The following is a 25,389-nucleotide window of genomic DNA, read 5'->3' as shown; positions in this document are numbered from 1 at the left end:
TATGCATGCTGTGCAAATATGGTGCAGCAGTTCAGACCCCCTCAGAGCTGGAGATGCACGGAGCTGATGGAGCGCAGAGGGCTCAGGGATGTGAGTAAGCCACCATGCAGCACCTTGGTTTTTCTGACTTAACAGCAAGCTTTTAGTCTGCAGAGAGAAAAACAGGGAAACTGCTGGCCTGCAGTGGAGCCAAGTCAAGCTAAAAATCACATTATATGGCATTTCCCACAGTCCGAAGGCACGGGGACTGTTGGTTTTCATGGCTGAGCTAGCATGCAGCATCCAAACATTAGCCTTCCACCACAAAAGCAAAGCAGCTCATGCACTGTCAGTTCAGCCTGCAGACGCTGTAGCAGTCTGGCTGTCAGAGGCTCGCTGCAGTAGTTTGGAGCCCGACGTTCTCCCACTTGCTCTGAACAAATTTAACCATGGGGTAACCGGCCCGGTGTAAAGCCCAGACACCAGAACAGGAGCTTCTCTTCTCCAGGGGTGTGTGCATTTCTGGGGCTCATTCCTTACCCACAAATACGGTTTGGTACCCAAACAGTTTCCAGCAGAGAAAATTCTGTCTCAAGTCTAGAGAGGTACTCCAGGAATAGGCAAGTTGGAGTGTCCTGGTCTGGGAGAAGCTTCCAGGAGCAGCAGCAACTTTTAAACTCAGAGAGGAGAGGCCAGTTACAGGCTGTAAGGACAGAGGGATGTTGGGCTTTCCCTGCCTACAGGTTGCTGTCAAATAGCAGAGATCGGAGTTCAGCTGCACACAGAATGAAGATGGGGAGCGTAAATACAGCAGGGGAAAAAAGGTGGTAAGAGTTTGACCCCAAAATGCTTCTATTATACGGGCTTTTAAGAGTATTGTGAGCAATGAGCAGACTGGATTATCCTCAGGCAAGTTGTAGAACATTTTTTGCTATGGCAATGACTCTGCAAATTGTTTCGTACAGGTGAATCCTTGCAGGTCAGAACTTCCCCATGCAGTTTTCTGCATTACACAGCAAGCAGCAATACCTCAACTCACACGGGCAGGCAGCTAAATTCAGCTAGAGATTCAGACATCTATTTTCATATAGAAGTGACAAGTACGATGTGAATGTCAGTACATGGCTATCCACCCCAGAGCTTTTTAGACATTTAAACTGTACATTTCTTGCCTTCGTTAAGAAATTTAACTCTAATCCCCAGGCACTATAAGAACGCATCTTGTGCTTTTAGTGTAAAAGACTGTCACAAGAGAGCAGCAGTGACCTCGACAGTGTTGCTATGAGACAGGAGCGAGTAAATAGAAGGAGGCTATATTAGCCTCATCTCTCTTGAGAATACAGAGAGAAAGTGATTGCCAAAGAGGAGAATAAAATACCCATGCATGGGTATATCTGGACTCTAACACAAACTCATCCCTATCCCAAGATAAGCATCCCATCCCGCACATGTTTAATGCTAAGAACATGCAAAAACTCCCCGGGGAATGGATATGCAACATGCTTTGAGCAATGCCCTGAACACAGACCCTGATCTACAGCCTTCCAGTAGTTTATTTCACAGGGTGAGGCAGGGTGGCCTCAGGAAGGCATATACTACAGCAGGAACAAAGATCACACAGTTTCAAGTGCATCACAGGTTTCATTTTATCTGCTTATAGGGGATTTGGTGACTTTTTTCTCTAGGAAAGTTTGTTTCATTGAGCACAGCATCTGTACCACGTGCTCTGCAAAGCACTCCGTCCGTTTCCACGTGTGAAATATTGACATACTCATCTCATCTGGCAGCAGATGGCACATCAGCAGCACCGAGATCCTGGCTCCACTGGGGAATTGTAGAGGACAAGTTCCACCTGCTCAATTGCACCAGAGAGAGAACTAACACAGACAAGGTCTGGCAACTTCGAGGCTTTTAGCATGTTTTACAGTGGCAGACGCAAGGAACAGCTAGTTTTATCTCAGAGATTTCATGGTCTCATGCAACCGTGTGGCTGGGGCCCTTCACAGTCTCTCGGCAGAATGGAAGCCTCAGCAATGATGTGATAAATATTTAGGGGCTTATCCTCCTTCTAAAGGCAGGACACAGGCCTTAACTGAGCTTTAACCATACCCTCTGCTGCATCTCACCAAACGGTGTGTTAAATATGACCAGGGATTCACCCCACTAACTGGGTACATGAAAAATATTAGATGTTCTGCCCAATATAAGTACAATCCAGGTATCCTATATCCAGCTATCTATACTACCAACCCCCAGTGCTCTTTGTCTGCTCCTAGAACTTAAAATGAAGCCTTCCAGGTCAATGTTCAATCAGAAGACAACAATGTAGTAGCTTTCTTTCACCCTCCACAAGCAGCAGAGTACAGGTCCAGTCCCCAGGGAGGAGGAGGAGGAGATGGGAGGCTGAAGCATTGGTAAGATTACCAGCAGGTGCCCAACCACCACCTGCAGCCCACGCAGTTTAATACTTCTGACACCACCCCCATCATGCCCTTTTCCATTTAATCTGAGCCCCAACTGGGGATCCCACTTACACATTACCTATTTTTTTTTTGGAAAAAATGTTTTCCAGAAGGATTTCTGGCTTGCAGGAAGAAGGGCTGCAAGGCCCTCGGCCTAAACCAAGAAAGGCAAAGCTTGTTCACCTGATAGTTTTAAATGAGACCAAGTATTTAGGATGCCAAACCTACAACAATTGTTCACTGCAGAAAGAGCATCGCACCACAGGGATGGTACCAATGTGAGCAACAAGGCCAGAATGCTTCCTGCCCTGCATGGAAAGGGCACGGCTGGAGGAGGTCTCTGATCCTCACACCTACCTCAGGAACGGCTCTCAAAGCAACAGCGAACTGGTGTGATGTCAGACAGAAACAGCATGTTAGAAATAAAAACCTCAAGAACCTTAAAGATCTATAAACTTTCTACATAGCCTATCCTGTCTCCAAAAGCTACCCTTCCTAAAAAAAGAAAAAAAATGGAGCAAGATTTCTGCTTTTATATCAAATCTACCTCAAAACCCCCTATGAATATTCTGAAAATACTAAAAGGAATAAAAAGAGAAAGAAGGCCCTACCTCCAAGGTTAGGTTATAACAACTCATAGGGGTAACACTCACAAACTTTGGGTTACTAGCCTGACCATATTTCTTAAATTTATCAAGAATATCTCTGGCACTGTTTGTCTCCTTTTTGGCTTTTCTTCTCCACAGAACATCTGGCACAGGCTATGCTCTCTGCACCTCCAGTAGGTACATGTTTCTTACACCTATGCTCCTCCTAAAAAAAAAAAAAAAAAAAAAAAAAAAAAAAAAAAAAAAGGCCAAGATCTGCTACTCAGCCAGGAGCCCCTGCTGATACACCGGACCTCTTGTTGCCCGCACCACTCTCATTTCAGTAGGGAGGGCGAGGAATTTTCCACAGGGGAGACCTAGTGAAGAAATGAAGGCCACGCTGCTGCCAAAACCCCACATCCAGAATTTCTGTGCAGGAACTTTCTCGGAAGCGCAGCTCTGAGCAGTGCCACATCTGCCCACCTGCAAGTGCAAACAAACGATGAAGCAATTGCTAAGCCTGCGCTCGGAGAAAGAGGGCAAAGGGGAAAAAATAAAGCTAACCCAACCCTAAAGCTGACCACTGAAAGTGGAAATGAGTTTTCTCACCTAAATTAAAGCCTAGTGTTAAGCTGTGAAAGGCTTAGCTAATTCCATCAACTCAGAGCTATACTTAGCAGCTGATTTTTACTCTTCACTGACTGATGCATGAGCAGAGCTGTCCCCACCCTTCGCTGGGATACTACAACCCCCAACGGACCTGAGATGGAATTTATGCAGAGATGTGTCAGCCCATAGGTGGCCTCTGCCAAGTCAGAGGATGGTCCGTCCCTCCAGCAAACACCACAATGAAAGCGGGCACTGCTATCCACCAAGAAACCATCAAACAGCAGTGACTTTCGGTCACTGTTAACCCAGACTGCATTTGAACTGATAGGTGAAAGGCTTTATTTTTTTATTCATTGCTTAAGCCATCCATTTCATGTTTAATGAGCAAGAATCTTGAAGCAGGAACCAATACAGCTTATAAAAAATTATCTTTGGGGTGCAAAACACAAAATGGGTGATTGGTAGTCTGTCAAACAGTTATTCCCAAGCATGCCAGCAGTAAAAAAAAAAAAAAAAAAAAAAAGAAAAAAAAAAGCATAGCCCTGGTGCAAAGTAGGCCACTAAAATATGATCCACTGGTAGAGGACAGGCAGTTCATCCAGTTAGGAACTAAAGTGCTGTAGGTGAACTAATATTAGGGCTTTATTAAGTCATTCAGCAACCAAGTGTTATTGTCCTACACAGCCTGCTTAAAGTACAGTAAAGCATTTTTAAAGGATTTTAAAAATCAAACTAGTTTGACATACGACAATACACACCTACACATACTGGCTGCATTAACAGGTGGATTCTGAATTGTAAATAATCCTGCTATTCATTTGTCACACACAAGCAAATAAAAACAGTCAAAATATCACTCAGACTCTTATAGCATCCACCAAGCAAGCTTTTGAGAGAGATTTAAAGTAAAGATAATTTAAAAGTCACCTACAATTATAAACAGGACAAGGACACAGACAGGAATAGTCCTCTGACTGACCATTCCTGACAGATAGCTTCTGGGATCAAAATGTTGAGCTCTGTAGTCACTCCACACCAGTTAAAAAAAAAAAAAAAAAGTTATCTGGTTAATCTTAGGTTTGGGGTGTGGTCATTTCTTTTTTTAATTCTGTAAAAACTTAGGAGCACATCTTGAGAGATATTTTGACTTATCTGCATATGCAGCTGGAGTAGGCCCCAGCCACTAATAGTTACAGCACCCAGACAAGATTATATAAACTTTAAGAAGGACTTGAAGCAAAAACAAAAAAAAAAAAAAAAGGTGGATCTGGTAGAGTCTATCAGAGGCAAAAGTATTTTAATATAACATGAGGAGTTGGCAGAGTCAGACAGTCAAATTCAAAACCTTCCTTAGCAGGTCTGGCAGAAGCAGAAGGGAAGGGCTTTGCAGTTTGTAACGAAGAACTATTACATACACCAGTCTCATCACCTACCCATTCTCCTGTTCGCCCAGGGCACCTACCTTACTGTATGTCACTACCGACAAGTTGTTCGAGTGACTGCTGGGGGAGAGATTTACAGAGTTTTGTGACAGTCCATTCTGATCTTGTTCGATTTGGTCAGGAGCAGGCCCCCACGTGTTTTTGCTGATTGTGCCTAGCTCGGAACCCCCAGGGTCTTTTAGGTTGTTTTCATCTGGTTGCCTGTTCTTCTGCGGAGAGGCGAACGGGTTAAAGTTTCCTTCTACCTTGCGATGCGGTTGCGTGTTGAACTCTGTTTCAAAGGATGACAGCTGCTGTGTTACCCCTAGAAGTCCTCCAACTTCCACGCTGAGGATCACCCAGATGACATCTGTGGAAAATGAAAGACACGCGGGTCATCAATAGATGGAGTTTATGGAGAAGTGGGAAAAAGGAGAAAGTATGAACTCATTTCTTTACAATAGCAAAAAAATGATTGTTTATAACACATTTTTATAAAGCATCAGAAGTACTGGGTAGAAACGAGTAAAGTCGAACCCTTCAAGGGAATCAGTTAAGTTTTACTCCTACTGAACTTGGAGGAACCAGGTAAGAACATATAAAAAACAAGCTGACACGATGACTTGAAACTCCATACTTCAGATTACCAATAGGATGCACTGAAAAAGAAAACCTGAAGTGACTTTAACCAAGGCTACGCAACAAGTCTGAAATGAGAGCCAGGCGATATCACTCCCAGTCTCCTGCTCTGACGACAAAGAAAAGGTCATGGGTTTTGGTTAGCATTAAAAGGTTTGGCTCTGAAAAAAAAAAAAAAAAAAAAAAACTTGGAAGGTTATTAGGTTTATGACAATTCACACTAAAATATCTGTTTCTGTTCCAAAACATCCACAGTAGGTAGACAAGATGCACAGACTGGTAGACTATTACACAAATTTGCAAACAACTGGCTAAAATATGTATGTGTGTGTGTGTTTACAGTTCTTACATCACATGTGTCTTTTGTACATAGATAAGATTGTTTTTTCTACTTACCATTTCATTTACACTTCATGCAAACACTGTGGCATATTTACACAAATACATTGCTTGGGACCTATCCAAATTCAGTCCTACTGCTTTTTTTTTTTTTCCCCGCCCCTCCATTAAATGTGCTCCAGTTTTGTTTTGCTGCACAGAGAGGGAAAATTGAAAAGAACAGCAGCAATTCCTTATCTCATCTCAGCAGATCTAATAACAGCACCTCACGTCACATGGGATTCGGGTTCCAGTTTTTCTGCAGCGTTAACCTACAAGGGGCTCTTTTGTGCTGGCTGGGGGCAGGAGGCAGCAGCTACCCTCGCTGCGCAGCTTTACACCACCACTGCTTCACAGAGCAGCCTTCACTCACTGGAGCTCTCCTTCCAGCCCCTCACCAGGTTGAATGTCACTCATTAGCTTGCATTCTGTGACCCAATTTACCACAAGTGGGATTCCACCTTACAAAACCACGGCTGTTTAAGGACCCCAGCACCGTGCCAGAGCTGTGCACCGACACCAGGCAACCCCCAGCTGGACCTGAGCTGTGGGAGATAACAAGCACCAGGGATTCAACCTACCACGGGGAAGGGCATCTTTGATTCAAAGCTCAGTTGCCAATTTCAATTTGCAGGTAGTTTTCCTTCAAAAGGTGTAACTTGAGCAAGTTTAGTAAGCCCTTAGCCTGCTTCTTTGTCAGCGTGTAGGAAAACCTTGGATTAATAACCGCACAGGCCCGCAGCAGGCAATGCAAGTTGAACAGGCCTTTCAACCTAATTTATGCACACGTTTCAGGGACAACTTACATCCACTTTCAACACAGAAGAGTCTTACACTCGCTGACAATTCTGCCAAAAAAACAGAGCAAAGAGTTATTTTCGACTCCGAGTGCTAACATCTCTCACTCAAACCCGGGGACTTGGGATACGCCCAACTGCCAAAACAGGCACAAAGATGTTCTCAGTATAAACTACAGCTGGCTAAAAATCACTAAATGGCTCCGAATGAATGAAGATGTTGGTGGCTTAGCCTGAGGCACCATGCAAAATATCCCAAAGTGGTTTTTAAATACAGAAAAGTGGTTCCCAGCAGATGCACCAAGTTTAACTATTGAAACCTGGGCCTTTACCAAGTGTCAGATGGGGTTTTCACCACTTCGGTTTTATGCCTGTATGTAGTTCATGATGTTCAGCACTGGAAAACTTGGAACAAATTCCAACAGGGAAAGAGTTTCAAGGAGAACTGTGCAAGCCTCTTTGTTTTTAAGAGCTCTGTGATCTGCAATTTGTTCCAGTGTTTAGAAAACAGTTCTGTGCTGACCAAGACAACAAAGCAGCTCACTCGATGTTTTCTGTTTTCTATATTTAGCCTCAGAGCCAGCAGACCTCTACCCTCCTCCTGCATTTAGTCAAAGCTTGCCAAAGGCCTACCTGCAGCGAAGAGCACTGGCCCCCAGATTTGTGGAGCAGAACATTTACAAAATGGAAACCAAGGGTTATCAGACCGCAGCTGCCTGGTTCTTACGTCTTTGTACAGTGAGGTTTCATGTCAACAGCCATTACAATAAATCACACAAATACATTTAGGGATACGTGATTTGGTTATCAGGAGGGTGTCCAACAAGGGGCCAGGAGCATCCATTCTGTTTACAACGGGAATATCATGAAGAAGAGCTTGAAGTGCCAGAAAAGGGATCGCTCACCTCCGTAATAGAGTCCTGTGGCAGTGCACATTCGCCACTGTCCCTGATACATTCCTGCTGTGCTGGGGCTGCACATCTGAACACTGACATCTGCGATCTCCTGGGGCTCCAGGGACCTGACCATCACCATGTTTACGTGGCCGAACTGGTCTCCCCCAACATACTTCAGGCAAACCCCTGGGGGCCAGGCCTCCGTCCCTGGGATCAAGCAGAAGAAAAAATTAGTGATGATGCACCAGGAAAAGTCATACGTGTTTGTATGAGACTGGATAAAACACACTCATCAAAACAGTTGTGCAATTGTTCAACAGTCAAAGGAATACCGAGATACACGCAGCATTGTCAGCAACTGACAGAGGAGAACACAGTTTTCAGACAAGGCATAACTGGTCCACTTTGTGACCAGCAGGAAAACCCGTATTTCTTTTGAAATAATCTCTAGCTCTTCACACAGCAAGAATCTCAAAGTCTGTGTAACAGCTGAAAAGGCAAAAAAATCAACAGAACTGAAATTCACATGTGTTTTTCAAATGCCATAGCCAAAGAGGTCAGACCTAGTTTTACTTCTCCTCATTTCTGCCTCACTACATGCAGCTCCTGAGCCTTGCAATGTCAAAACACGTGTTATTAACCCAAAGCGCTGGAAACCTTTTTTTTCAGATAAGAATTCCCTTTTCAGTCCGTTAGTCTCAAGAGGAACAAAAACTTCAAATTACAATTGAAGAGCTGGTACTGCTTTCTAAACGGATTTATTCTCCTTCCTGCACCAACCCTTCTCTCAGCCTTGCGCAATGGTGGAGAGGACTGTGAACACGATTTCTTTGTGGAGATCAATGTTTAGACTGCAGACACTGGGCCTGACCGTGCAACCTGGCAATCTGCAGAGATACAGAGAACAGTCACTGCATGCACACACAGCCATCTCCGCCAAAGATAACAAGTTCTGGGGCAGACAAAAAGTAACGTGCTTCCAAGACTCACAAAAAAAAAATCAGCTTAGAATTGGCTTTTGCTTCTCCTCCAGTAATGTGGCGGGCCTGAGCCAATGACTTTGAGAATACCTTCTGCTTGGCTGAGGCTGAAGGGAACAGCCAAGGGAAGCCTGATGCACCAAGAAGCTTGGAAGCACTCGAGGCGAGAACGGTGGCTGCTGATCTGACCTCAGGCTACCTCGAGGAGCATCCCCTGCAGCAGCTCGCCTGCTAATTCAATCCCTGCGGATGCCTCGGTGAAGACATGGCAGGGACTGGTTTTCTACTCAAGTCCTCATTCGTGGACCTCTCCATCTCACAGGGAGATCATGACATGAACAAAGAACACCGGACATTCAGTCAGGGACATACTGCTCCGGCTGGAAACGCTGCTGAGATCGGGAGGTCTTTGAAAGAGGAGCCAAGCGACGAGCTGACCTCAGGCTGCTGTGGGGGAGCTGACCACGAAGCCTCATCTGAAAAGGCTGGCAGCCCAGCAACAGGGTTTAGTTTAAATAATTGATGTGATTTTTATCAGGTTTAATGGCTTTAGGCTTGCAAGGTGCCTAGAATGCTGCAACTGATAAGCCCCATAAAATGAAATGATGATTATGTCATTCTATTTCGGTACACTCATCTCGCGGGAGATGATAAATTGTAGTAACTGTCCTGCAGAGCCAGCAGCAGCTGGGGGTAGAGTGGGAAGAGGAAATAAGTCTTAAATCCTGCTGCTCTTTCAGCTCTGCTCTCACCACACAAACTGATCTTTTGGCCAAGCACCGTCCTGGAAGGTATCAGAGCAGGGTATTAGTTTTTAATAACACACAATAACCTGGCTGAACCCAGCTTTACTGCTTAAAACCAACAATCTCCCAGAGCCCTGCTTGTCACACATGTCAGCCACCAAGCACCTCCGTGACACATGCCTCAGGTATTTCTTGTTCTAGGACCACGTTCATTTAATCAAGGGTTCCTGTAGAGTTGTTAAAAACCTTGGCTTTACTTCAGTTATCTACCAAACAAGCAGATATTATCTGGAAACACTACAGTCCTTTGATATTATATCTTAATTAAACCTTAAAATAGTTATAAAATGCTGTGGTTCTGCTTAAACTTCAGTCATAACACAGTACGTGAAGGCATATTTAACTAAAACATGCCCCAACAGCATGATTTTAACAAGAGTTGGCCTCCAGCACCAGTATTAGAGCACAGATGTACTTCTTAAGAAGTCAGGCTTTAACCCACACAGAAGCCAAAACAAATTTTGGCCTTGCCAGGAGCTCAGGAGTCAAGATTAACTGTAACTACCCTTCCTCATTTCAGCAGGCCCAGGGATTTCAGAAGGTCAAACGTACCAAGAACAATGAAACACTGCTTAAACGAGGATGTTAAATTAGGGCTGGATTTACATGCGGGAAAGAGTGCATCAGGAAGGATCTGAAAGGAGCCAGAAAGGGGGTGTAGTCATAACACACGCAAATACCAGGAGTGGAGAAACTAGATCCATCAAACCTACTACATTCGTAAGATTTGAGACAGTTATTAAAAAAATGCCAATTTTGAACATTACAGGAGTTTAAGCAAGCTATAGTGCAACGGCATAAGTGAAACAGAAAAAAAGTAAATGGAAATAATTAAGGCCTTTCTCTAGAATATAGTGTTTATATGTTACTGTCCTTACCTCCGGTATCCTGATGAAATACTTAGATTTTTACTAGTGTTCTAGTCTTTGTTGTACTTCGATATTTAGCACAAATGTGTACAGCACTCAAGCACTGCAGCTATTTACCAGTAAAAGCACTAACGTAGCTGTACATTACTCATGATGATTCATGGCATTATACCTCGTTGTGCTATCATGCTTCTTCACAGAAGTACAAGCAGGTCAATTAAATTCAGGCACAGGTTAAACATCAATGCAACATCCTGTCATTGCAACAGTCAAAGGCAAGGTATTCCCCTTTGCATCCTTGGATCTCATTTCTCTCTGACTACATCCCAACAGATTAAGCACTGGGAAGGCATTCTGCCTGGTCTCACTTCCTGGATTTCGGTCCCTGCTTTGACTTATCTCACCCTGGAATGTGGCATCGCCAGCCCTGCATCCTCCTAACACATGAAAAAGCAATTCGGACAAAAGGGTACTGAAAAGTAAAAGGTACCTGCCACGTTCCCCTTGCACAGCCACCTCTTCTCAGGTTAGATCTCTGCCTCCACAGAGAACACATTTCTACCAAGAGCCCAACCAAGTGACAGTGACAATCAGAAACAAGGGGGCAAAGCAGTGTAGTGGTACTATTCACAGGCTGGTCATGAGCTAAAAGGCTTTGGGACTTAACGGGATCTCTTCACCAACTCAAGAACATGTTCCATTTGTTTAAGTGATCATAAACAAAGACTTGCTAAGGATTCTTAATCTACTCTCAGATTTAACTACTGCCAGCAACAAAATGAAAACAAACACGTATTTCGTTTTCTATTTACCTGCCTCTTCCTACAGCAGTTTCCTAGAGCTTTTGCTTACGTGGTGGCAGGAAGAACAGGACTGGGGCACCACCGAGCTGCATAATGAGCCACGCATTTGTGCTGACGTGAGAAGGGATACGCAAAGGTACTGGAGGTACCTGGAGGTACCTCCTCCAGTAACGGGGTGGCTCTGGTCTGAGTGAGGTGCGCACAGACCTCCTGCCTTGAGCTGCAGCTCCTCCATGAGATCTGCCACCGTGTCACCTCATCCCCTAATACACGTGACATGGGCTTTGCTGCAGTCCGAGGGACTTACCTGTGTTCTGTATCCTCCATGTTTTTGTAAACTGGGTGTCAGGAGGGATGGACTCTCCTTCCCCGATGGTGACATCTTCAACAAAGGACATGGAGGGTACGTTGATATTTGGGCTCTCAAAGTCATAATAGGCTCCGATGGCGGCTTGTAGGTTCCTAGAAAGCAAAAAGCAGATTACAGCCTTAAGTACACGGGTGAGCCGGGTCCTCTTGAGAGGTCCACGTGGGTCAGCCTAAACAGTAAAAATATTATCCCGATTAGATGAACTCTGCCGCTCACATTTTCCTAAAACCTCCATCTTTATCATACACAGATTCTGCAAGATAACGGAGCTCAAAACATAGCTTTTTACCTTCTATAGACACTACTTTAGATCACTTTGCTGCTTCTTGTTTTCACTGGAAACCCCAGAACTCAGCCTTTTAGGGCTCCACCCTATGGGACTCGACAACAACTTGGAGGGACAGTGGGTGAGTGCTGGGCAGCGGTGTGTGGACAGCTCTTTATATCTGCCTCGTTTCTGTAGCTAATTTCAAGAGAACTCAACTTCGTTTTATGTTGGCACAAAAGATTCAGAGGAGCGTAAGATGAGCAAAACACCAAGCACACTGCTGATAACTCTGAAGGCTAAAGGGCACCAGCAACTACGGACAATAACTCAAGCCCTGCTGCTTGTGAAACGCAGTTGTGTGAGCCACGAGCACTCCCTGACTACTTATTAATCATCAGGTGCCTGCTCAGCTCTGGATCGTCACAGCTCAGAGGAACTTACAAACCGTCCAGGACGAACAAACATTCGTACTGATCCCAAACAAGTGGCAGGCTGTGATATATTACGGACACGCAGAAAGCCACAAGTGCTATTGATTCATGGTCACGGCGTAGCTGGAAACTCGTAGGATAATTAATTTGAAAAGAGGAGTAGTCAAACAGGAAGAGGATTCATGAGGCTGAGCTGCCATTCCACGATATACTATTATGTTATTATGTAAGTGTTGTGGCAAATCATGTAATTCCTCTGTTTACGCATGGCTGCGGGGTTGTGGCCCTCATTTACATGCGGTGAGTAGGTGCTGTGAGAATGGGGATGAGCAAAATCGCACCGAAAACACCGGGCATAACAGCTGCTTTGTGATCACACAGAGCTATTTTGCTTTTTTAAGCAAGACAAAAACAAATCAAGAACCAGGAATCGCCACCTAGAGCAGAAACCCTACAGAAGGGTGGTCAGAAGCTGTGTGGTGCGGTGATTTATGTAGGGTAAGCATTGTTTGGTGGAGTGTCAGGTGTCCAACCCCCAGCCAGAAAGCCAAGGTGAAAGCGGGAGAAACATTTGCAGCATGACCCTGAGAAAGAGCAAACAGAGGGCTCCGGGGGCTGCTTGCCAGCTGGAAAGGGACTCGAAACAGTGAGCAAAGGAACTGCCTCCTGCTCAAGACCTACAGCGCTCGAGGGAAAAAAGAAAATCTGACATTGTGTAAAATCAAAACCACCTGGGAGAGAAGCGGCACTGACTGCTTACACACAGGACCCCAAAGCAGCAGCTAACGGCACCAGAGCTTGGGTCAGAGGGGGACAATCAGATCTGAGAGCCACCCACACCGGGGGACACCTGAACAACAGATGCACCAGTCCCCGGAGCCACCAGAAGACGATGCCACTGCCAGCTGACATCCTGACATCTCCCACAGCTCAGCCAAGGCACGAGGTGGCCCCGGAGGGGCGCTCTGCCCGGCGCAGCAAACCCTCCAACCCCACACCAGAGCTTTTGCTGCTAACACACCGACAGGGCTGGGCACCACGGGGCAACAGACCAGCCTCCCGGCAGGACTCCCACATTTCGAGCGCTGAATTTCGGACCAGAAGCCATTATTCAGCTGGAGACGTTTTCCACTTCGGAGCGTCGGGGCTATATTTAATACAGGCAGCTCGGGCGAATGCTGCAGGAAGGGTGCGTGTCACGTTCGCCAATAACCGGAGACAAACGCTCGGCTTTACGTCAGCAGCCGCCTGTTGCTTATACACGGCACGAGATTTACATAACTTGCAGCAGGGCCGTGCCAAGAGCCTCCTGCTCGCCCAACCAGCTAACACCACGAGCTGCAGCTCGGTTTTCACGACAATTTCCTCCAGTGTTACAGCGATCCGAGGCAAAAGGCTTTGTGAGAGCTACAAAAGACAGCGACACAGCTCTTTCTCCTCCTAATCCACTGCTACACAAACCCATTTTCAGACGTCCGGCACTGTCCTTGCGTGCTACGACTCTGGGATCGGGAGTAACAACATTTTATTGGCATTAAGAAAGAGAAAACAGCAGTTCCACGGGGGAGATTTCTTCTGTAATTCTCTGCAAGGCAGCCTGCGCTGTTTTGTTTGCTTGGCTGTAAACCCGCTCCGAAAGGTAGTGGGCTATTTGTGCACACAGGCTGCCTGCCAGCTCCCTTCCCCTCCCTGGGTCATATTTCATTGCTTGCTTTGCCATTGGGAAACGGCTCCAGCCCTCCGCAGCCTTTAGTTAAAAACTAACCGAAGAAAAGCACGTGGCAAACAAACAGATTCGCCACCTTTCTGCCATCGGGCACCCCAAAGCCACCCTCCTGCCCCCATCCCAGTCACCGCCGCAGGTTTTGGTCGGGGTCAGCACCCGCGCGTGCTTTGATGCCCCCCGGCCTTCCCCCTGGAGAATTAAAAGGAAGCTTCCAGAAACCAAAGAGAAATTGAAAGTAGCAAGAGCCAAAGTCAGGATGACAAAGCAAATCTGCCCCACGCTGTCCTTTGACACAGCCGACCCGAGGAGATAGGCGCCGTGCGGCTGCAGAGATCCCCGCGGCGCTCACACTGCGGGCACAGCGAGCAGCACAGCCCCGCTGCCTTCGTCTGGGCTCTTCCCAAGGGATGCTGCCCCTCGCTCCCTGTCCCCAGGCAGGGCTGGGTGTAGGTGTGAAGGCAGCCCCCTGCTCAGGGTGGCAGCTATCACCTGCAGAGGGTCGCAGCAAGCTGCAGTGCGGTGATTTGCACCTCGGGGACCGAGCACAAGTGCCCCCTCTGCCTCCTTCCTTCCACTGAATGCAGCAGAGCAGCAGATTTTAATCAGGAAAGGCGAGCACCTTTCCTTATTCCTGTATCACCCTTAAATTCGCCTGCGTGCATCCACTGCTGTTATTATCATGTCTTTACCCTCGTGCCCAGACACCTGGGGACAGGAACGCGGAGCCAAGCCCCAAGAGGCAGGGGTGAGAGGAAGGGGTGAGAGGCAGGGGTTATCGGCTGCAGGCTTCCCTTGCACACCCGCGCCTGCCCCGTCTCCCCCCGAGGTGTGCCACCCACCACGCTGCCCCTCCGCATGAGATAAATTCCTATTATAAACCAGACAGCTCCCGAGCTGTAAGATGAGCACGCCAAGCCCTGTGTAATTTACGTGACTGATCTATCCTAATTACAGGGACGGCCGCGCTGCTGCCTCTGTCTCAGGACAGCCCTCCAGGTGCCAGGCGCTCGGTGCCGAAATGAAGCAATTTTTCCCCTTTCAGGGCAGCAGCAGCGCGGAGCTGGGCGCACAGAGCAGGTCCCATGGGATCCGGCCACACGAGGTGTGCCGACCACAGCCACGTCCAACCCCAGTCCAAAAAGGTTTTGGAGAGGGAGGGCAGAAGGCAGGAGATAAGGATTGCAGCTGTGTGTATCAGACCCATTCTAACTGCGGGAATCCCGCTCCTTCCTCCCCAAAGGCATCCCGATTTACCTATCCAGTGTTTTCCCAGCAAACTGCTGCCCCCAGAAGCAGAGAGCGCGTCCCTTTCCAAGTCCATTCCTCTGCTCTGCCGCTTTGTTTCAAGCCTCAGGAGCTAAATTACACCAGCAAAGTTAAAACCTCCTCTGCTAATAGCTCTGGAGATGTCCCTTAACAACTCTTAAGTGTTTGCAAAGAGGTGGTTTATCTTGAGCCATTCTTTCCCTTCCCGGGTTTTTTCCAGACAGCCTTTTGTTATGTTAAACCAATATATTTAGACAGTAATTACTCCCAATTAACTAGGTCACCGTGCAGCACTCACAAACGAAAGAAACTCTTCCCAATCGATTCACAAAGCAGAGGGCTCCTCTCACAACCCGGCCCCGGTGCACACAAGCAGCAGCACCCGGGTACCTGGACGTGTCTCGGTGGTGGTGTGGTGTTTTAAAATTGAATTCTTGGGTATGAGAATGAAGAAACCGAGGTACTGAGGCTTACTCACCCCTGCCTTCTGCAGAAAGCACATGCACAGCACCTCGTCCTCCTGTTACCAAGAAAAGGCTCAGCTCTTGCCACACATCACCAGCATGCCTCCGTGGGCGTCTTGGGAGGCAACAAGCAGGTCACTGCAGCACACAGGGCAAGGGATGGCAGGAGTGCTGCCAAACACACCCAGAACAGGCAGAGAAAGTGAGCTGGGAGAATCCTGCACCATCCGGTACCTGTAACCTCCTGCACCTCTTCCACTACACGCATGGATTGTATTTTGGTTTTGTTTTCCATCCAGCAGCTTCAAGTTGTGAACTACAGGGGAAAAATCCCTTGCAGCCCGCAGGCTGACTGACTCTCTGAAGGTCGTCACGACTCGGGAATTCCACCCCTAAGTACCACTTTCATCAGAAAGCAACAACTTCATAATTAAAATTTCAACTGTTACGGGAACCTACAAGTTCTCATTTCCTATAAAATTATTCGATGAATCCAAATGACCACAAGGCAGCCACTCCAGCTCAGAATGCAGCCGGCAGTTTGTCCCTATCAGCTCTTGCCCTCTCCTACCACCTATTAGGAGCTCACGGTGGGACTCCCAGCAGCGACCCTCCTGAGCTGCCAGGAGAAACAAAGGCAATCAGCGCAACGCCTTCGACTCCGAATCTCATGCACGATGCAGCCCTTGTATCATACAAGGACAGTGAGCTGAGGACAATGATTAAGTCAAGTAGAAAGCACTCTGACAAATGGACTCTGTCACGGCGTTGCGCAGAGCAGCTGTGCTGAAGCGAGTGCCAGGTTGTGTTTCTCTCCCTCCCAGGGGCTGAGCACAGAAGTGCCCCACGCCTGGTGCCCGAGCGTGGCGCGATCTCAGCACCCACAGGCAGCTCTTGGCATGGGAACCACAGCCCCGGGGTGCTGTCCTCCTGAAAGATGCGGTGCAAAAAGCTAAGCAGTGACACGGGGCTAAATACTTACTGCTTTCTGGGCAGCACTCCTTCCATGACTGAATTCTCGCCCTTCTCAGGTCCTTCCCGCTCCCCAAAGCAATGTGTAGCCGGGCACCCCGGCACCCCACAAGGCAGCCTTTGCTAAAAACAAAGGTGTGCAAGAGAAGTAGTGCAGCAGCTGGGGAACTTCTCCCTCCTGAGTAAAGGAACAGCTCCGCGTGATGCAGGTGGGAGGGACTCAAAATGCCTGAGGAGCACATCCCAGTGAGGCAATCCTCGGCCTGCTCCTTTCATCTCAGCACCCAACAACCCCTTGGGATCTGATTTCCTCAGTTGCTGGGGAACTGGACTGATAGCACTCCGGGTTAGGCCACCTCGAACAGCTACTTACTGCTCCTGAAGTGGGAGGCACCTCGAAACATTAGCAGAAGCTCGGGGGAGAGACTTGACACCGCAGGGAAGCGCTTCTACCTGGAGCTGAATTCAAACATTTTCAGCGGAGACAACACAGGGCAATTAACTGGAAGGACTCTCAAGACGTTTTGAAGGACTGGAAATTTTAATCAGTGAGTAGCTTTCAATAAACACCGCTCCTGAAAGCCAAATTTGCACATCAGTTACCTTCAGAGCTGACCTCTTACACTAAACATGAGGCTGGGAAACTACCTCGTGAGGCTTTTTTGGTCCTTACAAAAGGACCACAGAGGGAAGCTGAAAGCTTTCAGCTGAACTTACACAGCTTAAGGGAGGGGGGAAAAAGCTGGCTGATTTGAAGCTCAGGCATTTTCTTACATGAAGCCACAGAAAAACAGGTGATTGTTTCAGCTGAGAGCAGCCAGCTCCAAAATACAGGTGGGATGTTCCAAACCTGCAGTGACTGAACACAATGTTGCTCTCATCCAGGGGCAGCAAGTGAGCAGACACTGAAGATGCACTGTTTTCAGAACACCCCACTCCACCAAAAGTCTCTTGAACAGGCTTTTAGATGCACACAGACAGGTACAAAGGCACCGTGCCCATCACCACGGTCCCAGCTGAGCGCTCACCGCACCCTGCAGCGTCTCAGTGGCAGAACCAAGGCTGCGACACTGCCGCGAGCCCCAGACCCCAGCAGCTGAACCCTCCTAAAGCAGGCAGCCAGGAGCTCCAAGTCTGGGCTAAAATGTTTTGTGAACATCCCAGCAGGAGCTGCTCCCTACCTGCTGCCCCCGGACATGGGCACCAGCCCATCCCAGCGGGAAGCCAGCGCGCTGCCAGTACGCTGCAGGTTCCCCGAGCACTAATTCCTCAGCACAAACCATGTCACCAATCTATAATTGTCTGCGTTCGAGTAATGGGGGATTAAGCTACAGAAACTGTCTGAGAACAAGTTCAGGCACGCTGGGCAGCCCAGCTGGACTAAAATTACATCGCACCCAGCTCCTGCTTGCAGCTCCGCGCCACGCACACCCATCCCGGGTGGGTCTGCAACACGGGCACAGCACGGTAACAACGCTCTGCAGTTAACAACGCGATGTATTTTAAGTCTACCTTTCATTCAGATTACTTGTATCAAGTATTTGAGCTTTTTGGGAGAAGAGTTGTGCTTTTTTTAATGCTTTAAATAAAAGCTGTCCAAGAAAACATTTTCCAGCTGATTAATTCTCTCATTTTCTCATTTTTAGTGACATCAGGGGACAGTTGCACAGAGATCCAACAGTCTACAACAGCTCACACATACTAAGAACACATCCACGATGCTTCGAGCCACCGCAATGAATTAAGCTGTTAAAAACTATTTTCTGCTCCCCAGACAGGGTACGAAGCAGCCTACGTAGGCACCGCTGAGCAGCAGCCACGGGACTGCCAGCCTGCCCCGATCCTCCCACCGCCTGCTACCTCCTCCCTACCAGATGCTGGACCCGTTCCGAGTTAACCCAAAGAAGTTTCCAGGGAAGACAAACTTGATTTCAAAGCCTGTTTTGTCCCAGGTTTGTCTCCTCCAGGAACTCAAGGGCTGGAGATTCCCCCCACAGCCTGCCCAGAACCAAAGGAGCATCAACACCGGGCTCGTGATTCGTGAAAGCAGCGCTGGGAACGTTGCCCTCAGACTTATGGGGCTGTGGGTAAGCAAAAGGGAAGTTACAGGAGTCCCGAGGACTGAGACAAAGAGCAGACAGACACGGAGAGCAGGGACCCCGACCCCTTCTAAGGCTAAGCACAGACACCACAACTCCCCACTGGCACAGTCATTTTTTGGTGGCAAATCCAACAATTCTAATAGGAACGGGGAACGAGAGTTTACATTCATTGTTTTGGGGAAAAGAAATCCTACCGCTTGTTTTATATCCTGCCTTCCCTTTGACTTCACAAGTAGAAGAAGAGAGGAAAACTCAGCAAATGCAGCCAGACACAACATCTCTCATCGGATGGAGCTCTCTGATAGCAGCTGATTCGTTTACTGGACATCAGCAGAAACACTGCCTTCAAACAGCAGAGGAAATGAAATTAATTAGTTCGTGCTCCGTTCAAGATCTGCAAATAAAAGCTAGAATGGAGATCTCGATGCCAGCAGCAGATGTTTGCCCCCACAACCGGCACACAACAAAAACAAACCTGGCAGCACGTTGGGTCTGTAACCAGAAGTGTTTGATCAGCAGTGCTAGAGCTGCTCCTAAATATTTGCATCTAAAAAATGCAATAAAGCAGTGTTTTAATTTGAAAGATCAACTGCATTCTTCGGGGGGTGCTGGTGTTTAATGGAGGGCTGGAATAAACCCACAGGTGTTTTAACGCAATCGGCTGCACGCAGCTCTCTACCAGACCGAACGTGCAGCGCCGTACCCAGATCAATAAACTGGCTTTTGGTATCACCTCATGATCAAAGGTTGGCTGGCGCAGGGGCAGAGGCAGCTGAGGCCACACGTTCCACCTCAGCATTCATATCCCAGGAGGTAATGCCTAAAAACTTTACGCGTCTGCCTTGGCACGGCCTCACGTCTGCCCTCTGGTTCCCCAGGAGCACAACACAGCTCCTGGAGGGCTGGAGTCGAAGATTTACCAGGGGGTGGCTCTGCACGGTGCACCAGCAAACCCTTCACACACAGCAGGAGAAGGCTGGGAGGTGACGAGCTGCCACGCACCGCTCCCGGCCCTGGTGCCTGAGCTGGAGCACTTTGAGCCCAGGGTCTTCCCAACATGAAATTGGAGATCTTCTACAGAAAAGCAGTCAAAAAACCTGTTAACAGAGGACACCTGAATGCTTTTTGTCTTCTGAACACCTTCAAGGTCTGGAAACGGAGCTCAGGAGCACGAGGGGCTCCTCGTTGTGGGAAAGGCATCGTCTGCAGGACACCTGCTGCCTGGGGGTCCCGGTAAACCCGGTGCCCTGGGGACAAACCCCATCTATTTACAAGGCCATTTTAATTTTAGGATCCAATATTCTGCCTTCTCTCCGTGATCAATAAAACTCACACCTAAGTGTTAGATAAATCATCACGATGCCAGAGAAATTCACGTTGCTGATGTGAGAATCGCCGCCAGCGGCTGATCCCTACCTCACCTCAGCTCCCCTCGATCCTACAGAAACACCCTGCCACCGTACAGCAACGCCACGGCGGCTTCCTGGAGTATTTTCAGAGATAAAGTAACCTATAATTATTTTCACAGAAAATTCTCTGGAGTACTGGAGAAACCAGGTCAGAGCTACAAATTCTTCTGAGCATGCTAAAAAAGAAAACCTCCAGAAGAGATCTGACTGCCTCACAAAAAAAGGACCTTAAACACCTTTTTTTTTCCCTCCACCATAGATCCAAAAGTCTCAGGTTCACAGCAATAAAGCGCCGTTTTGCCTTTTTAAACGCAATGGAAACCATCGTTACCTGACACATTACAATTAAATACCAGTATCACACCTACCAGACGAACAGAAATCAGCTAAACAAAAGTGAAAAAAGAATGTAAACAAACACGAGATGTAAATTATTGAAATATGCCTGCATTAAATAAATCTGCTGAGGTGGAATCTGCACTGACACGGGCTGAAACCCAGCACCACCACCAGCTGCCCAAGCCCAGCTACACAGAACCCAAGGGGCTCACGTCCCCCCCCTGCAACCTCTCCCCCTGAAATTTGGTGTGATTTCCCATGAATCAAGTTTCCTCTTCCGTGTCCCAGCACGATTTCCCTATCAGCTGGGAAGAGTCCCATGACTTCCAAGCAAGGGGCCTTACAGGAGTGTAACAACAAAAGCAAACAAGAGGCCCATTCTGTGCACAGTTTCCCCGTTTTTTTACGTTTCCACTGCTCCTCACAGCTGATGCCCAGTCAGGGCATCTCTAAATTTGCTTTCTAGTGTTTTCTGAATGTGCCCGGGTCCCACCAACCCCTGCTGCCACGTCAGGGCCACCGTGTGCAGGGCCCAGATAAGATTTGTTCCCCGCTGACCTAACCAACCCCAAAATTTAAGACATAAATGAACACAAAGGCTTTCCAAAAGGGGTTTGGGACGCAGCAGGGTGAGACTGCGGAGCCTGGACAAGCTCGGACATGTCCCCAGCCAGCGCCTGGAACCGCAGCACCCCCCCAAAAACCCTCCTGGGACCCCCCAAAACACCCAGAGGGGAGGGAGCCACAGCACAGGGACCCATTTGCCGGAGCTGGGTTTGATCCCAGACACCGTGGCAGCAAAACGCCCCGCGACTCGGCTGCGGTTCTGCTCCTGAGGAAGAAATATTTCAGGGCCTCGACATCTTTTGGAGCTTGCTCCTGGTTTTAGGCTAAAAGCTCAACCTCTCGGCCAACCTCTGGACCCTTTAATAACCCCAAAAAAACACCGAGGCCCTGAAGCCGTAACAGCAGCCCCTGAAGGACCCGGGCAGCAGGAAGCTGAGCTGGAGCAGGTCAGAACCCCCCGTGCAATTCACAGGAGGCCCAACTCGAGGAAAGCGTTTAAATAACAGGGAAAAAGACAACTCCAAGCGTTTAACCTGTCTTACCTGAAGATCAAAGACCGGCCTCGGAAGCTCAGGATGTGTGTGTTCCACCTCAAGCACCTCTGCAGTGTCGCTAATAAAAGCGGCTGGCAGCTTCCTGAGCGCTGCCCTGGCCTGCAAAATGCTTGGAAAGCACAGCGAGCAGCTCGGGGTCAGCTGCAGATGCGGACAGACCTGAAGGCGACCCACAGCTCACATTTCTTCACAACCAACAGATTCTTTTGCAAGTTATCCGAAAAAAAAAAGCTGTTTTAAAACAATTCATCTCTCCCCAGAAGTGGGGATTCATTTTGATACATCACACACAATTCCTAATGACAGCCCTGGAAACATTCGTTCAAAGCACACCCCAGCTCGGCTCGCTCGCTGCGCTATCTCAAAGGCCTAGAACAAGGAAGTAGCTCCAGGTCTGGTGACTGCATCATTATCATCAAAGAGCCGCCTGCTGCACTCGTGAAAAAAGTTCTTAATTAACCCGTACGAGCGTATCTGAGGAGCACTCGGGCTGCACCTCTCGGCCCTGCTGCGAGCTCCCTCGCCATTTCCTGCGGCCAGACATCGATCCTGGCGTGGAGAGGGAGGAATCACCTCCCAGGAGAGGAGCCGAACCTTTACCAGCAGGAGAAGCGACTCGGCGGTCTCACCCAGAGGGATTTTTGGCAGGGCAGGGCTGCTGATGGAAGATCCAGGCCCTAATTCCTGGGCAAGGAATCAGGAATCAGCCCCCACACGGCGGCACTGCCTGCCACCACCTCGGGTTGCAGCCTGGAGGTGCGCAGCACGACGAAGGGGAGGTGCTGCCAGGAGAGGAAAACGTGGCCGAAGCTTTTTATAACACCAGGGAGCAGGGGCAGAGCGCTCAGCCCGGTATCCCAAGGAGGTGGGAGCTGGAGAACGGGGCAGGAAGACAGCAGGACCGCACGCCGTGGGGTGACAGGCACAGGGGACGGGCGATCCCACGGGGCAGCACCCGAGCATCCTGGCAAGAACACCCACAGCGGGCTGGCAGCACCCCCGGCCGTGCCCGGGCTGCTGAAAGGCAAAACCCCGCCGGGCTCCCAGCCCATTTCGGGAGCAATCACACCGCAGCCTGCGCTAATTTTCGCAGAGCGCTGTATGCGTTACCCCACGTTGTCACATTTCCTTTTACACACCCTCCCACCCATCCAACGAGGCTTATAAACACCGAAAAAAACACTAAAAATTTATTGTGTTCCTAGAGCTTTGGCACTGAAGTTGTGAAATGAAAGTTCCTTTGATCATTTCAGATTTTTGACTGTGACTAAAAGATAAAAAATAGTTCTAAGATTGTATTTAAGAAACTGATACTGCGAAAGAAACTAAATATTCCTGGAGAAGAGAACTTCTTCAACACACACGAGGAACATCACAGTTACACACAGCCACCTCGCTAGGAACCCCCAGGTCCTTCCCAGGACTCTGCTGAGGTTTCTGCTCTCCCACGGAACATCACAGGGAAAAACCACACAACAAAACCCTCCAGTATCACCCTGCAAAGCAGTACCTACAGCACAGGTACTCTTATTCCTACTATCACCACAACACGAAGGAGGCAGGGAAGCATTTTCTGCTGTGAAACACTTCCCCAACGCAAACCCCTGCACACTGAAGAGACTCTTTTGCATTTCTCAGCCCACAACGCACGCGGCATTATTTGCTATTCCCTCACTCCCTCTGCAGCTGCACGTCTGCCATCAGGGTCTGCCATCAGGGCTCACTCCAGGTCCGCAGGAAGAGGGAAGGAAGGAGGTTCCCAAGTTGTCTCATGACTATTGATTAGCTCCACAATTCCCTGGAAGCGTTTTCCCTCCCCCAACTGTTGATATCAAGGCCTTCAACTCGGATTCCAAGCTTCGAACCCGAAGCTCCTGGACTTGATGGAAGATCGTTAAAAAAACCTAAGGGCAGTTTAGGTAACTTTTGTTGTGTCTGGAGCACGGCACTCATCCCTCCTGCACCCACAGCGTGAACACACCGTGAGGGTCGGTGCCCTGCACACCACAGCTGGGACCTTTTAAGGTTGCAGGTGGCAACAAGGAGCAGCAATCCCACACCATCCCTTCCCCCTGCGTCCCCCTAACCCCCCTGCTTTTTATTTCCCACCATCAAATCACATCTTTCCCACATTTTTTCCTGGACTTGCAGCTTCCCTGACTACCTCTGCTTCTCCTTTTCACCCGGGACAGCGCCGAGGAGCTTTTACAACCTCAAAACACCCCAAAAAGCACAGTTTTGAAGGCTTGCCCAGCTGACGAGCAGACGCTGCACCTTCACCCAACACCCAGGCAACTTCCCCGCGGAGGCTGAGCCTTTCTGCCCCGCTCTCCCCCCTCCTGCAGACCCCACGGCCGGGCCCTGCCCGCGCCGAGGCCGCTCGCCCTCCGTCCCCACGGCAGAGCGGTGCCAGGAGCTGGTCACTGGTTAACAGCCCGCAGCCCTTTGACCCACGGGCTGCCAACGCCACCAGCACCGGGGGGGGAGGCCGAAAACCGAGCCCCAAGCTTGGAGAAATCCCCCCGGGGGACTCCCTGCCCGCCTGCCCCCACCCCAGGGCCTCCACCAGGCACCGGCCTCCCTCTGTGGGGCAGGGGCCGGGCAGGACACCCCCTCGGAGGGAGCTCGGGGCAGCCTCCCCCAGCCCCCTGCGGCCTCCTCAGGCCTCCTCCAAGCCCCTGCGGCCTCCCCTGAACCCCCCCGCCTTCCCCGGGGCCCAACGCCCCCTCGGGCAGCTCGGGGCAGCCTCCCCCGCTCCCTTTGCGGCCTCCACTTGCCCAGCGGCCTCCCCCAGCCCCCCTCCAGCCTCCCCCTGGCGCCCTGTGGCCTCCCCCAGCCCCCCAGCCTCCCCTCAGCCTCCCCCAACCCCTAAGGCCTCCCCGGGTCCCTCTCCAGGCCCTGTGGCCTCCCCCGACCCCGCAGCCTCTCCTCAGCCTCCCCTCGAGCCCGGCGGCCTCCCCATGGCCTCCACGGGCCTCCCCCAACCCCACAGCCACCCCTCAGCCTCCCCCCCAACCCTACAGCCTCCCCACGGCCTCCCCCGACCCCACAGCCTCCCCCCGAGCCCCCCCCCCGTCCTCACCAGTTGGTCATGTCGAGGAAGAAGGCGCAGCCGGCGGGGCTGAGCTGGAAGCCGAGCAGGCGCTGGAACTCGCCGATCAGCACGTCCTTGTCGGTGGTGCCCAGGCAGCTGAACTTCTGCATCAGCTCCGCGTCCAGGTCCACGTCCATGCCCTCCATGGCTCCTCCGCCGACCACCACCACCCCCCCGGGGCTGCCGCCGCCGCTGCTGCTGCCGCCCCCCCCGGCTGCCGGGGCCGCTCCCGGGGCCGCCGCCGCCGCCGCTCAGCGCCGCATGGGGGCGATGGGGGGGGGGGGTGAGGGTGTGGGGGGGGGGAGGTGAGGGCACGGCGGGGGGCGGGCGGGCGGCAGGGGAGGGGGCGCGGGCGTCGGGCGTAGGCAGTGCGCATGCGCCGCCCCGCCCCGCGCGCCTTGTGACGCCGCGGCGCGGCGGCCGAGCTGGGGGAGGGGCTAGAGCGCGCGGAAAGAGGGCGTTTAGCCCCGCGCGGCGCGCGCGCCGCGTGACGTCGGCCCCCCACGCCGGCGAATGGGAGGCGAGGGATTTGCATGCGCCCCGCCCTCCTCCCCCCCCCGCCGCGCGCGCGCTGCCATATATGGGAGGCGGCGCGGGGAGG

At 50.0% G+C, this 25,389-nt stretch overlaps 1 protein-coding gene across 1 annotated transcript in view; it reads right to left on the bottom strand.

The window, feature by feature from the left end:
* Window positions 1-24,978, bottom strand: part of ILRUN (inflammation and lipid regulator with UBA-like and NBR1-like domains) — a 32,843-nt gene extending 7,865 nt beyond the window's left edge. Inside the window, exons 1-4 of the mRNA XM_032203167.1 lie at window positions 24,777-24,978; window positions 11,534-11,688; window positions 7,778-7,975; window positions 5,100-5,428 (exon numbers count right to left, since the gene is read on the bottom strand). Of these exons, the coding sequence (XP_032059058.1) occupies window positions 5,100-5,428; window positions 7,778-7,975; window positions 11,534-11,688; window positions 24,777-24,934 (840 nt within the window). The 5' untranslated portion in view covers window positions 24,935-24,978. The remainder of the gene's footprint in view (window positions 1-5,099; window positions 5,429-7,777; window positions 7,976-11,533; window positions 11,689-24,776) is intronic.
* Between the last annotated feature and the right edge of the window lie 411 nt (window positions 24,979-25,389).

This window comes from Aythya fuligula, chromosome 25 (assembly GCF_009819795.1).
Source record: "Aythya fuligula isolate bAytFul2 chromosome 25, bAytFul2.pri, whole genome shotgun sequence".
NCBI classification, from domain to species: Eukaryota; Metazoa; Chordata; class Aves; order Anseriformes; family Anatidae; genus Aythya; species Aythya fuligula.
This window is presented reverse-complemented; position numbering and strand designations above follow the sequence as displayed.